At 46.5% G+C, this 14,127-nt stretch overlaps 1 protein-coding gene across 1 annotated transcript in view; it reads left to right on the top strand.

Annotated features, from left to right (window-relative positions):
- Nucleotides 1–14,127, top strand: part of LOC119966306 (cullin-1-like) — a 161,017-nt gene that overhangs the window by 76,965 nt on the left and 69,925 nt on the right. The window contains 1 exon segment of the mRNA XM_038797782.1: nucleotides 6,766–6,928. Coding sequence (XP_038653710.1) covers nucleotides 6,766–6,928 — 163 coding nt within the window.

Below are 14,127 nucleotides of genomic sequence, written 5' to 3'. Positions count from 1 at the left end.
CAGATATATTATGGTGAAGGGTAGGCTGCAGGGAGAGAAGGTGGTGCTGGTTAATGTATATGCCCCGAATTGGGATGATGCCGGCTTCATGAGGCGCTTGTTGGGCCGCATTCCGGACCTAGAGGCAGGGGGCCTGATCATGGGGGGGAGACTTTAACACAGTGCTGGATCCCCCACTGGACCGGTCCAGTTCAAGGACGGGTAGGAGACCGGCGGCGGCCAAAGTAATGAGGGGGTTTATGGACCAGATGGGAGGGGTGGATCCCTGGAGGTTTGGGAGGCCGAGAGCGCGGGAGTATTCCTTTTTCTCCCATGTCCATAGGGTCTATTCCCAAATAGATTTCTTCATCCTGAGCAGGGGATTGATCCCGAAGGTGCAGGATGCAGAGTATTCGGCCATAGCAATTTCAGACCATGCTCCGCACTGGGTTGATCTGGAGATGGGGGAGGCGTGGGACCAGCGCCCGCTCTGGCGACTGGATGTGGGGCTGCTGGCTGATGAGGAGGTGTGTAGGAGGGTCCGGGGAAGTATTGAGGGGTATCTTGATACCAACGACACGGGGGAGGTCCGGGTGGGGATGGTCTGGGAGGCTCTGAAAGCAGTGATCCGGGGGGAGCTGATCTCCATACGGACCCATAGGGAAAGGAGGGAGAGGAAGGAGAGGGAGAGACTGGTGGGGGAGCTCCTGGATGTGGATAGGAGATACGCGGAGGCACCGGAGGAGGGGTTGCTGGGGGAACGGCGTAGTTTGCAGGCCAAATTTGACTTGTTGACCACCAGAAAGGCAGAGACACAGTGGAGGAGGTCGCAGGGCGCGGTATATGAGTATGGGGAGAAGGCGAGCAGGATGTTGGCGCATCAGCTCCGCAGGCGGGATGCGGCTAGGGAAATTGGTGGAGTGACGGATAGGGGTGGGAATGTAATGCAGAAGGGGACAGAAGTAAATGGGGTCTTTAGGGACTTCTACGAGGAACTGTACCGGTCAGAACCTCCGATGGGGAGAGGGGGGATGGAGAGCTTCATGAACAGGCTATGCTTCCCAAGGGTTCAAGAGGAGCTGGTAGAGGGGCTGGGGGCGCCGATAGAGTTGGAGGAGCTAGTCAGGGGGATCGGGCAAATGCAGTCAGGTAAGGCGCCGGGGCCGGACGGGTTCCCGGTGGAATTTTATAAAAAGTATGCGGATCTGGTGGGCCCCCTGTTGGTGCGAGCCTTCAATGAGGCATGGGAGGGGGGGGCTTTGCCCCCGACGATGTCGCGGGCACTGATCTCTCTGATCCTGAAGCGGGATAAGGACCCCTTGCAGTGTGGATCATACAGGCCTATCTCGCTCCTCAATGTTGACGCTAAGTTGCTGGCGAAGATCCTGGCCACCAGGATAGAGGACTGTGTGCCAGGGGTGATACATGAGGATCAGACAGGATTTGTCAAGGGACGGCAGCTCAACACGAATGTGCGGAGATTACTAAATGTTATTATGATGCCGGCAGTGGAGGGGGAGGCTGAGATAGTGGTGGCGCTGGATGCGGAGAAAGCATTTGATAGAGTTGAGTGGGGGTACCTGTGGGAGGTGCTGGAGCGGTTCGGATTCGGGGAGGGATTCATCAAATGGGTGAGGCTGCTCTACGCGGCTCCGATGGCGAGTGTAGTTACCAATGGAAGGAGATCGGAGTACTTTAGGCTCTACCGTGGGACCAGGCAGGGGTGCCCTCTGTCCCCCTTGCTCTTTGCACTGGCGATTGAACCTTTGGCTATGGCGTTGAGGGAGTCAGGGAGATGGAGGGGTCTGGTGCGGGGTGGGGAGGAACATCGTGTATCGCTGTATGCGGACGACCTGCTGTTGTATGTGGCGGATCCAGAAGGGGGAATGCCGGGGGTGATGGAGCTGTTAGCGGAATTTGGGGGCTTCTCGGGCTATAAGTTAAATTTAGGCAAGAGTGAGGTATTTGTAGTACACCCGGGTGATCAGGAGGAGGGAATCGGGAGACTCCCATTTAAGAGGGCAGTGAAGAGTTTCAGATACCTGGGGGTGCAGGTGGCCAGGAGTTGGGGGACTCTCCATAAGCTTAATTTTACCAGGCTGGTGGAGCAGATGGAAGAGGAATTTAAAAGGTGGGACATGGTGCCGCTATCGTTGGCGGGTAGAGTGCAGTCCGTCAAAATGACGGTTCTCCCGAGGTTCTTGTTCCTTTTTCAGTGTTTGCCCATCTTTATCCCTAGGGCCTTTTTTAGAAGGGTGACTAGCAGCATCATGAGCTTTGTTTGGGCGCATGGGACCCCGAGGGTGAAGAGGGTCTTCTTGGAGCGGGGTAGAGATGGTGGGGGGCTGGCGTTACCCAATCTCTCGGGGTATTATTGGGCGGCCAATGTGTCGATGGTGCGCAAGTGGGTAATGGAGGGGGAGGGGGCAGCATGGAAACGGATGGAGAGGGCGTCCTGTGGCGATACAAGCCTGGGGGCCCTGGTAACGGCGCCGTGGCCGTTCCCTCCTACGAGGTATACCACGAGTCCGGTGGTGGCGGCTACCCTCAAGATTTGGGGGCAGTGGAGGCGACATAGGGGAGAAGTGGGGGGCTCGATGGAGGCTCCGTTAAGGGGGAACCATAGGTTCGTCCCGGGGAACATTGATGGGGGATTTCAGGGTTGGCACAGAGCGGGCATCAGACAGCTGAGGGACCTGTTTATTGATGGGAGGTTTGCGAGCCTGGGGGAGTTGGAGGAGAAATTTGGGCTCCCCCCGGGGAACATGTTCAGGTATCTGCAGGTAAAGGCATTTGCTAGGCGGCAGGTGGAGGGATTCCCTTCGCTTCCCGCGAGGGGGGTGAGCGACAGGGTGCTTTCGGGGGTCTGGGTCGGAGAGGGGAAGATATCTGATATCTACAAGGTTATGCAGGAGGCGGAGGAGGCGTCAGTAGAGGAGCTGAAAACGAAGTGGGAGGGGGAACTGGGGGAACAGATCGAAGACGGGACATGGGCTGATGCCCTGGAGATGGTTAATTCTTCCTCCTCGTGTGCGCGGCTTAGCCTCATCCAATTCAAGGTGCTGCACCGGGCCCACATGACTGGGACGAGGATGAGTAGGTTCTTTGGGGGTGAGGACAGGTGTGTCAGGTGCTCGGGGAGTCCAGCGAACCATGCCCATATGTTCTGGGCATGCCCGGCACTGGAGGAGTTCTGGAAGGGGTGGCGAGGACGGTATCGAGGGTGGTGGGATCCAGGGTAAAGCCAGGATGGGGACTCGCGATTTTTGGGGTTGGGGTGGAGCCGGGAGTGCAGGAGGCGAAAGAGGCCGGTGTGCTGGCCTTTGCGTCCCTAGTAGCCCGGCGAAGGATCTTGCTACAATGGAAGGATGCGAGGCCCCCAAGCGTGGAGACCTGGATCAATGACATGGCGGGTTTCATTAAGCTAGAGAAGGTCAAATTCGCCCTGAGAGGGTCGGTACAAGGGTTCTTTAGGCGGTGGCAGCCTTTTCTCGACTTTCTGGCTCAACGATAGGGTACGGGGACAGCAGCAGCAGCAACCCGGGGAGGGAAAAGGGGAGGGAAAGGGGGGGGGGGGGGGGGGGGGGGGGGCGACAATGACTATGTTTGTTATTTAATTTTAATATTTTTTAAGTTCTTTTGTTGTTCATTAGGGTTGGGGGGGTGGGGGGATGTGATACATGCGCCGATACGGTCTGGGGGTGTCACAGTTATTATGGGTTATTGTGTTGCATTTCATTGTTTGTCGTTATGTTTTATATTTTCTGTAAAAAATTCCAATAAAAATTATATAAAAAGTAAGAGAGGCAAAAAAAAAAAAATAGACACTGGACACTGGAAAATGAGGCTGGAGAAGTAATAATTGGGAAACAAAGAAATGGCAGAGGAACTGAACAGTTACTTTGCATCAGTCTTCACGGTGGAAGACACCAGTGGGATGCCAGAGCTCCAGGTGAATCAGGGGGCACATGTGAGTGTAGTGGCCATCACAGAAGTAGAAGGGTCTAGGGAAACTGAAAGGTCTGAAGGTGGATAAATCACCTGGAGCGGATGAACCAAACCCCAGGGTTCTAAAGGAGATAGCTGAGGAGATTGTGGCGGCATTGATGGTGATCTTTCAGGAATCACTGGAAGCAGGGAGGGTCCCAGAGGACTGGAAAGTGGCTAATGTAACACCGCTGTTTAAGAAGGGAGAGAGGCAGAAGATGGGAAATTATAGGCCGGTCAGCCTGATATTGGTCATTGGTAAGATTTTAGAGTCCATTATTAGAGATGAGACCACGTTGGAAGTGCATGATAAAATAGGACTGAGTCAGCATGGCTTCGTCAAGGAGTGGTCATGTCTCTCAAATCTGTTAAGAGTTCTTTGAGGAGGTAACAAGAAAGTTAGAAAAAGGAGAACCAGTGGGCATGATTTCAGTTGATTTCCAGAAGGTCTTTGACAAGGTGACGTATAGGAGACTGTTAAATAAATTGAGAGCCCATGGTGTTGAGGGTAAGATCTTGACATGGATAGAGGATTGGCTGACTGGCAGAAGGCAGAGAGTGGGCAGCACAGTAGTGCAGTGCTTAGCACTGATGCTTCTCAGCGCCAGGGTCTCAGGTTCTATTCCAGACTTGGGTCACTGTCTATGTGGAGTCTGCACGTTCTCCCTGTGTCTGCATGGGTTTCCTCCGGGTGCTCCGGTTTCCTCCCATAAGTCCCGAAACACGTGCTGTTAGGTAATTTGGGCATTCTGAATTCACTCTCCATGTACCAAACAGGCACCGGGATGTGGCGACTTGGGGCTTTTTGCATTAACTTCATTGCAGTGTTAATGTAAGCCTACTTGTGACAATAAAGATTAAATTAAAGGAGTCTTTTTCAGGATGGCAGCCGGTGACTATTGGTGTGCCTCTGGGGTCGGTGCTGGGACCACAACTTTTCACAATATGCATTAACGATCTTAAAGAAGGGACTGAAGGCAGTGTTGCTAAGTTTTCAGATGATACAAAGAGATGTAGAGGGACAGGTAGTATTGAGGAAACAGAGGATCTGCAGAATGTCTTGGAAAGGCTAGGAGAGTGGGCAAAGATGTAGCAGATGGAATGCAATGTGGAAAAGTGAGATTATGCACTTTGGAAGGAGGAATAGAGGCATAGACTATTTTCTAAATGGGAAAATGCTTAGGAAATCAGAAGCATAAAGGGACCTGGGAGTCCTTGTTCAAGATTCTCTTAAGGTTAACGTGCAGGTTCAGTCGGCAGTTAGGAAGGCAACTGCATGTTAGCATTCGTGTTGCAAGGGCTAGAATACAAGAGCAGGGATGTTCTCCTGAGGCTGTATAAGGCTCTGGTCATACCCCATTTTGAGTATTATGAGCAGTTTTGGGCCCCATTTTAAGGAAGGGTGTGCTGGCTTTGGAAAGGTTTCAGAGGAGGTTCACAAGAATGATCCCTGGAATGAAGAGCTTGTTGTATGAGGAATGGTTGAGGACTCTGGGTCTGTACTCAAGAGTTTAGATGGATGAGGGAGGATGTTATTGAAACTTACAGGATACTTCGAGGCCTGGATAGAATGGACATGGAGTGGATGTTTCCACTTGTAGGAAAAACTAGAACTAGAGGACATAATCTCAAACTAAAGGGACAATCCTTTAAAACTGAGAATGAGGAATTTCTTCAGCCAGAGGGTGGTGAATCTGTGGAACTCTTTGCCACAAAGGGAAGCACGGTAGCATTGTGGACAGCACAATTGCTTTACAGCTCCAGGTTCGATTCCGGCTTGGGTCACTGTCTGTGCGGAGTTTGCACATCCTCCCCGTGTGTGCGTGGGTTTCCTCCGGGTGTTCCGGTTTCCTCCCACAGTCTAAAGATGTGCAGGTTAGGTGGATTGGCCATGATAAGTTGCCCATAGTGTCCAAAATTGCCCTTGGTGTTGGGTGGGGTTACTGGGTTATGGGGATAGGGTGGAGGTGTTGACCGTGGGTAGGGTGCTCTTTCCAAGAGCCGGTGCATACTCGATGGGCCGAATGGCCGCCTCCTGCACTGTAAATTCTATACAAATTCTATGAGAAGGCTGGGGAGGCCAAATCACTGAGTGTTTTAAGACAGTGATAGATAGGTTCTTGAATAATAAGGGGATTAGGGGTTAACGGGAGAAGGCAGGAGAATGGGGATGAGAAAATATCAGCCATGATTGAATGGCGAAGCAGACTCGATGGGCTGAGTGGCCTAATTCTGCTCTTATGGGGTCTCTCTTTTAAACAGTTATTGATTTGAACATTTACAAGCTTAGCTGTTTGGAAATCCCTTTTTTTTAAACAAAAAAAATTTAAAAAATTATTTTTTTTTTAGAGTATCCAATTAATTTTTTCCAATTAAGGGGCAATTTAGCATGGCCAATCCACCTACTCTGCACATCTTTGGGTTGTGGGGATGAGACCCACGCAGACACTGGGAGAACATGCAAACTCCCCACGGACAGTGACCCAGAGCCGGGAGTCGAACCCGGGTTATCGGCGCCGTATGCAGCAGTGCTAACCACTGCACCACCGTGCAGCCCCTAGGAAATCTCTTTTTAGAAGATGCTCTGCTATAAATTATTTTCCCGGAAAGGGGGGGGTTTGCGCACTTTCTCTCAATATTACTGTTCCCCCTCCCAATATTGGTCTTGCCCCTCCCCACACACACATGTGTATATATATGATTCCAGGTACTTATTTTGTCAGCTGACTGAGCCCGTTGAAATTTGTAGATCAAAAGTTGTTGGAAGCATTCTTGCGGATGACAGATTTTGTTTTGCAGGCGGAAGCTCGGCTGCTAGAGGAACAACGCCGCGTACAGGTTTATCTTCATGAAAGTACACAAGATGAGCTGGCTCGTAAATGTGAACAAGTACTTATTGAAAAACATTTAGAAATTTTTCATACGGAGTTCCAGAACTTATTAGATGCTGATAAAAATGAAGGTAAGGCTCTTGTTTATTTGTATAATGAGGGGCATCTATGAGACTGACTGGAATACCATTCATCTTTGCCTAGTATCTACCCTTGTAGAACAAAAGTATGAGCCCAGTTCCAGGTAACTGGTAATTACTGACAGCAGTAATTGGAATTTTTGCTAGTATGACTGCAGGAGGCTTTTGCTAACACATGGCATAAGTAGCATGGAATCCAGTTCTACAGAGTGCTGCACTTGGGGAATTTTATGAAAAAACAAGAAGCAAGAGGAGAGGGAATGGGAGATGATGGGAGTCCAAAATGTGTTGCCTGCCTGGTGTCAGGATTAAAGTCATCCCCTCGGTCTAAAGAGGAACTAGAGTGGGAGGGAAAGGATCCAGTTATCGTGATTCATGTGAGTACCAACAATATGGGTAAAACAGATATTACGCTGAGGGAGTATGAGCAGCTGGGGGCTAAATTAAAAAAGTATAGTCACAAATTTAATAATCTCTGGAATACTACCCGAGTCAGGAGCACATAGATTTGAGTAAAATATCATAGACGGTGGATTGGTGGGGGAGAAATGGGTTTCAATTCATGGTACACTGGCACCAGCACGGAGAAAGATGGAACTGTGCCAGGCCACAACCACCCTCTGTGTAAACAAAAAAGAAACTCCCCCTTGTAATTTTCAATTCCACCCTGGGAAATAGCCTCTAACTGTTCATCCTTCACCCCTATCTATACCTTTAATAATTTTATAAACTTAGGGGCAGCACGGTGGCACAGTGGTTAGCATTGCTGCCTCACGGTGCTGAGGTCCCATGTTCGATCCTGGCTCTAGGTCACTGTCTGTGTGGAGTTTGCACAGTCTCCCAGTGTTTGCATGGATTTCGCCCCCACAACCCAAAGATGTGCAGGGTAGGTGGATTGGCCACGCTAAATTGCCCCATAATTGGGAAAAAATTAATTGGGTACTCTAAATTTATTTTAAAAAGTAATAATTTTATAAACTTCTATCAGGTCGCCCCTCGGCCTCTGTCTTTCTAGGGAGAAACATCCCAGTTTATTCAATCTCCTCATAGTTATTTCCGAGGCTACTGAAGAAGGTCATTGAGAAGATAGCAGATGCTCTAAGGCTGATTTTCCGATCCTCGCTAGACACGGGGGAGGTACTGGAGAAATGTAAACATGGTACCATTGTTTAAAAAGGGATCGAAGGAAATGCCCTTCAATTATAGGCCAGTTACTCTTGCATCAGTGGTGGGGAAATTAGTAGAATCAGTTCCGAGAGATATGATTAACTGTCACATAGAAAGGCATGGATTAGTCGGGGATAGTCAGCATGGACTTGTTAAAGGAAGGTCTTGCCTGACAAATTTGATCAAATCCTTTGAGGAAGTGACAAGAAAGGTTGATGAAGGTCATGCAGTGAATGTTCATGAATTTTAACAAGGCTTTTGACAAAGCCCCACATGACAGATTGGTCAAGAAAATGAAAGCCCATGAGATTCAGTGCAATGTGGCAAACTGGATAAAAAGTTGGCGTAGTAACAGGAAACAAAGGGTAATGGTCAATGGTTCCTCTTGTAAGTGGAAAGTTGTTTTAAGTGCTGTTCCACAGGGCTCGGTGTTGGTGAAGTGACAGACAACAGTCGATTGAAAGTAAAGGCAGTGAATGTTGTCCACATGGTTTAAGAAAGTCTTGATGAAATAGCACAGAAAATGCAGTTTTAAAGAAAAAGATTTCAATTGGATGTAGATGGTGCCGGACAGACCAGCATTTATTGCCCATTCCTAATGTGGTGGCCACTGCTTTAAATGACTTGGATATTACAGTACAAAGCAAAATTTACTGTTTAAACCAAACTTCAGAGGTGATGCAAACAGTGCGGATGATATCAATCGACTGCAATAAGACATCGCTAGCCGAATAGGTAGATAAGTGGCAGATGTAAAGTGATTGGAGAAGTGAAAGGTGATACATTTGGGCAGAAGGGCTGGGGGAGACATTGTATACTTAATGGCACCATTTTAATCTTGTGCAGGTAGAGACCTGGAGGTCATGTATATGGATCTTTCAAGGTGTGGGACATATTGAGAGTACTAAACGCGTGTTCATCTAGGGCTTCATAAACCTAGAATTGAATATAAAACTTATACAGCTCTGGTTGAGACCACGATGACAGTATTGTGGGTCTGTTCTGGTCACTACACTTTAGGAAAGATGTGAAGGTCCTTGAGAGGAAACCGGAGAATGTACCAGAAGGGTCTAGTTGAGGGAATTTAGTTGGGACATAGGTTGAGAAACTGGAGTTGGTCTCCTTCGAACAAGGAGATGCGGGGAGATATGATAGAAGTGTACAAGATAATTGGTTTTAGCTAGGTAGACAAAGGACGACTGCTCCCATTAGATGATGGTTCAAGGTTTGGGGATACTGATTTAATGTTTAGGCCAGAGGTATTTAAGGTTTTAGGCTAGATAAACTAAAACGCACGGAAGTCTCTGTGAGGAATCACCAACAGAAAATGTTTGTAAAGAAACTAAGCATTGAGTAGTATGAAGTGCTATTGCAGAGAAAGAGTGGAGCAAGTAATAAAGGAAACTGTAGATGAGGTTTGTAAATGTAAATAATTGGAGACTTGGGAGTTGAGGCATAGATTTCCAAAGAGCATAGTGATGGGGTGAATAGGTTTTGCTGTAGAATAAGATGTATGCAATGGACTTTAGGATGAGTAGAAAGTTTGTGGAAGGGGAAACACACTTCCTGTGACTACCTTTGTTGAGCCCTGTAAGAATTTCATGTTATTAATATATTTCCTTGGGTAAGGAGACCAAACCTGCGAAACATATTCCAGGTGCAGTCACACCAAATCATATACAATTGCAGAAGAAGCATTGTTACTCAAAAGTCCCTATAAAGTTCAGCTCTTCACAATTTTTAAAATACCCTGTAGTTCTGTTTTCCTACTTAAGACTATAATCTCATATTTCTCCACATTGTGAGGATTATTATCAGAATTCTCTTTGCCCACTCGTGTAGCCTCTCCAAAATCCCCTTTAAAAAGTGGTGTGCGTTCCTCCACACAAATCACCTGTTCATCTAGTTTTGAGTCATCTGCAACATGGAATATTACCGTTTTATCCCGATAGCCACATCATTTATATCGGTTGTGAATAGCTGGGGCCACAGCATGTTCCTTGCTCTACCCCAGTAGTCACGACCTGCCAACCTGAAAATGACCCATTTATTTATTACTGTTTTCCGTCTGTTAACTAGTTCTTCCATGCCAATGTATTCCACTCTGGAATGTTATCAAAAACTTACTGAAAATCTAAATATACCACATCCACCATTTCCCCCTTCTGTATTTTGCTAGTTACATCCTCATAAAATTTCAGATTTGTCAAAATTGATATCCATGTTGACCGTGCCATTTTGCTATTTATTTTCTGAATGCCATCTCATCGCACCCCTTATAGATTGTAGCATTTTCCCTACTATTGATGTCAGGCTGGCAGGTGCCCTGTTTCTCTGAATACTGGGGTTCTATTTTGCCACCTTCCAATCTGAAGGAACCATTCCAGACTTTTATAGAGTTTTTTAAAGATGGCACCCAATTTATCTATTATGCACGCGGCAACAGTGGTTAGCGTTCTACTCAGTCCAAAGATGTGTAGGTTAGGTGGACTGGCCATGCTGCATTTCCCCTTAGTGTCCAAAAGGTTAGGTGGGGTTACTGGGTTACAGGGATAGGGCTGGAGTGTGGGACTCGGTAGTCCCAGTCTCTCTCCAAGGGTCAGTGCAGACTCGATGGGCCAAATGGCCTCCTTCTGCACTTCAGAGATTCTATGATTCCACCTTTTTCAAAAACCTCCAGGGAATTTTCGTCCCGTTTTTTGGAACTAATGACTCTCCGTTCCACATTAGCACTAGTCCCTTGATTCTCCATTAGTTCCTGGAGGTTTAGTATTTTCTTCCATGAAGAAATGCAAATATTTGTTTAGCTTCTCTGCCCATTTCCTTATTCCCCATTATAAATTCTCCTTACACCACTTGTAATGCACACACATTTGTTTCTGCTAATCTATTTGTCTTTCCATACCCTAATAGAGGTTTTTTACAGTCTATTTTCTATATTCTCAGCTATTTCACTAGTGTCCTACTTTCCCTTCTTAATATTTTTCTTCCTCCTTCTTTTTTTTTTTCTTCTTTTTTTTTTTAAATTTTAGAGTACCCAATTATTTTTTTCCAATTAAGGGGCAATTAGTTGTGACCAATCCGTCTAACCTGCACACATTTTTGGGTTGTGGGGGCGAACCACGCAGGAAACGGGGAGAATGTGTAAACTCCACACGGACAGTGACTAGAGTCGGGATCGAACCTGGGACCTCAGCGCCGTGAGGCAGCTGTGCTAACCACTAGGCCACCGTGCTGCCCTTTCTTCATCCTTCTTTATAGAATCTAAAATGCTCCCAATTCTCAGGTTAACATTACTTTGGGCAACTTTATAGGCCTTTTCCTTTGATGTAATATAATCATTGGTTATTTTGTTAGCCACAGACTTCCCTTTCTGGGATTTTATGCATTAAAGGGATGTATTTTTGTTGTAAAATATGTATTAGCTCATTAAATGTCAGCTATTTCTGGTCTACTGCCATACCTTTTAACATGGTTTCCCTGTCAACCATAACCAATTTTTTCCCTCATAGGTTTCTTCGTTTAGGCTTAAGACCCTAGTCTCTGATTGAACTACATCACTTTCAAAGTTAATCTAAAATTCGATTATCATATGGTCACTCTTTCCTAAAGGCTCCTTCAGATTATTAATATTAAGATGATTAATTAGCCCTTTTTCATTGTACAGTACTAAATCTAAATAGCCCGTTCCTGAGTTGGTTCATCGACGTACTGCTCCAGAAAACCATCTATATGCATTCCAAGAGTTTGTCCTCCACAGCATTAGTACTAATTAGGCATACCCAGTCGATATGTGGGTTGAAATCCCCTATAATTACTGTAATACCTTTGTTACTGGCACCTCTATTTTCCTGATTTGTATTGTGATTTGCATTAATACTGCTTATAAACAGCTCCCACCAATAGTTTTTGACCATTACTGTTTCTAATTCCACTCAAATTGATTTATGTCTCTATCTTTAGAACTAAGATTGAGTGGGATTCTCCAGCTGCGTCGCCCAGCAACTGGAGAATTCCACTGGAGGTCAAGTGGGATTCTCGAGCTGTGTTGCCCAGCGACTGGAGAATCCTGCTGGAGTTCAATGGACTTCTCCATTGCCTCACCCCTTGGAGTTCTTGTGGCGGTCAGGGCCAGAAGAATCCAGCCCTATCTCTCACTACATTACCTTTTTAAAAATTTAAAGTACTCAACTCATTTTTCCAATTAAAGGGCAATTTAGCGTGGCAATGCATCTACCCTGCACATTTTTTTTGGATTGTGGGGAAAGCCCCATGCAAACACTGGGAGAATGTGCAAACTCCACACGGGCAGTGACCCAGAGCCGGGATCGAACCTGGGACCTCGGCGCGTGAGGCCACAGCGCAAACCACTGCGCCACCGTGCTGCCCTACTCTAACTACATTACTAATGTCCTCTTTCATAACAGAGCTATCCCACAACCTTTTCCAGCTGCCTGTCTTTTCCTGACTGTCTCCTATCCTTGGATATTCAGGGTCCCCAGCGTTGGTTTCTTTGTAGCTACATTTCTGTAATGGCTATATAGGTCATGCATATGAATATTTATTTGAGCTGAGTGTTCATCTGTTTTATTGCGAATGCTGCGAGCATTTAGGTGGCCCTATCCACTGGAACATATTTGTGTTTACAATCACTATTTGTGTGTACCATTCTCTGATTATCAGTATCATTACTGCAGCCATGATCTCTTGTCTTGTCATTTTCCTTTGATTTACTCAATCTCCCCATTTTTTACTTAGTTTAAAGCCCTCTCTACTTCCCTAGTTGTATGACCTTGTTAGAACACAGGTGCCAGCACAGTTCAGGTGAACAGTACAACTCCCACTTTCCCCAGTACTGGTGCCAGTGTCCCACAAACTAGAACCCACTACCCCACACTAGTCTTTGAGCCATGCATTCATCTCTCTAATCTTATTTACTTTATGTCAATGTTTCTGTCAACTGCTACCGAGTTGGAAATATAACACCGTTCCTTCACCGTTCTTGGGTCAAAATCCTGGAACTCCCTCCCTAACAGCACTGGGTGTAGCTACACCTGAGGGACTACAGTGGTTCAAGAAGGCAACTCACCACCACTATCTTAAGGGCATCTACGGATTGGCAATACCTTCTGGCCTAACCAGCCCACATCCTGCAAATTAATTAAAGAAAAACTTACTGTCCCCTACTGCTACGACATTCTTTTAACTCCCTCCACTTGAATGGCTTCCAGTACCATGTGCCATGGTCAACATGCTGATCTACACTTTGACCCTCACTCTTGTTTGTAAAAGCTGTGAGACCCTCAAACTTATTGCTCAGTTATAAGAATTGAGTCTTCTCCACTCTCTCCTTTTTCAATCCCCTGACCTGCCTGACTCACAGTAGCATCTTCTTGATCCTGACCACTGACCAAGTCACACAAAGCTAACCTAAAGGTGTCACTGCCTTCTGGAACAAAGCTCCGAGGAAACTTCCTGCCTCATTTTTGCATTGCCTCTAACTCTGTATCTCTGACCTGAAACTCAAACTGCAAACAATTACTCCAGATGTAGTTGCCACGGACTGCAGTGGCTCCAGAAGCTCCCACGTGACCTGCTAGTTTTATTGCATTGATTTAATTTATTTTCTTAATTTATAGTTCCTGTCTTCACCTAACTGTCTCACTCACCAAACTCCCAGCTTGATATTCTTGTGACATTTTATGAAGAACAGAAAGGTACAATTAAGAATGATAAATTAGATCTGTGTTCATTTGGTTCAGTTTATAGCGCACTCGCCTCTTGAGTCACTCCAGGGCTTGAACACAAATCAAGACTGCCACTCTAGTGTGTTACTGAGGGGGTGCTGTACTTTTGGAGGTGTCTTTGTATGATATTTGAAAGTGAAGCCATTTCAGCCCCCCTCAGATGGACACAAAATCCAATGGCATTATTTTGAAGAAGAACAGGTAGTTTATCCCCGGTACCCTCGCCAATATTTAGCCCTAAATGAACATCACAGAAATCAATCATTTGGTCAATAT

The sequence above is a fragment of the Scyliorhinus canicula genome, chromosome 5, assembly GCF_902713615.1.
Source record: "Scyliorhinus canicula chromosome 5, sScyCan1.1, whole genome shotgun sequence".
Classification (NCBI taxonomy): Eukaryota; Metazoa; Chordata; class Chondrichthyes; order Carcharhiniformes; family Scyliorhinidae; genus Scyliorhinus; species Scyliorhinus canicula.
This window is presented reverse-complemented; position numbering and strand designations above follow the sequence as displayed.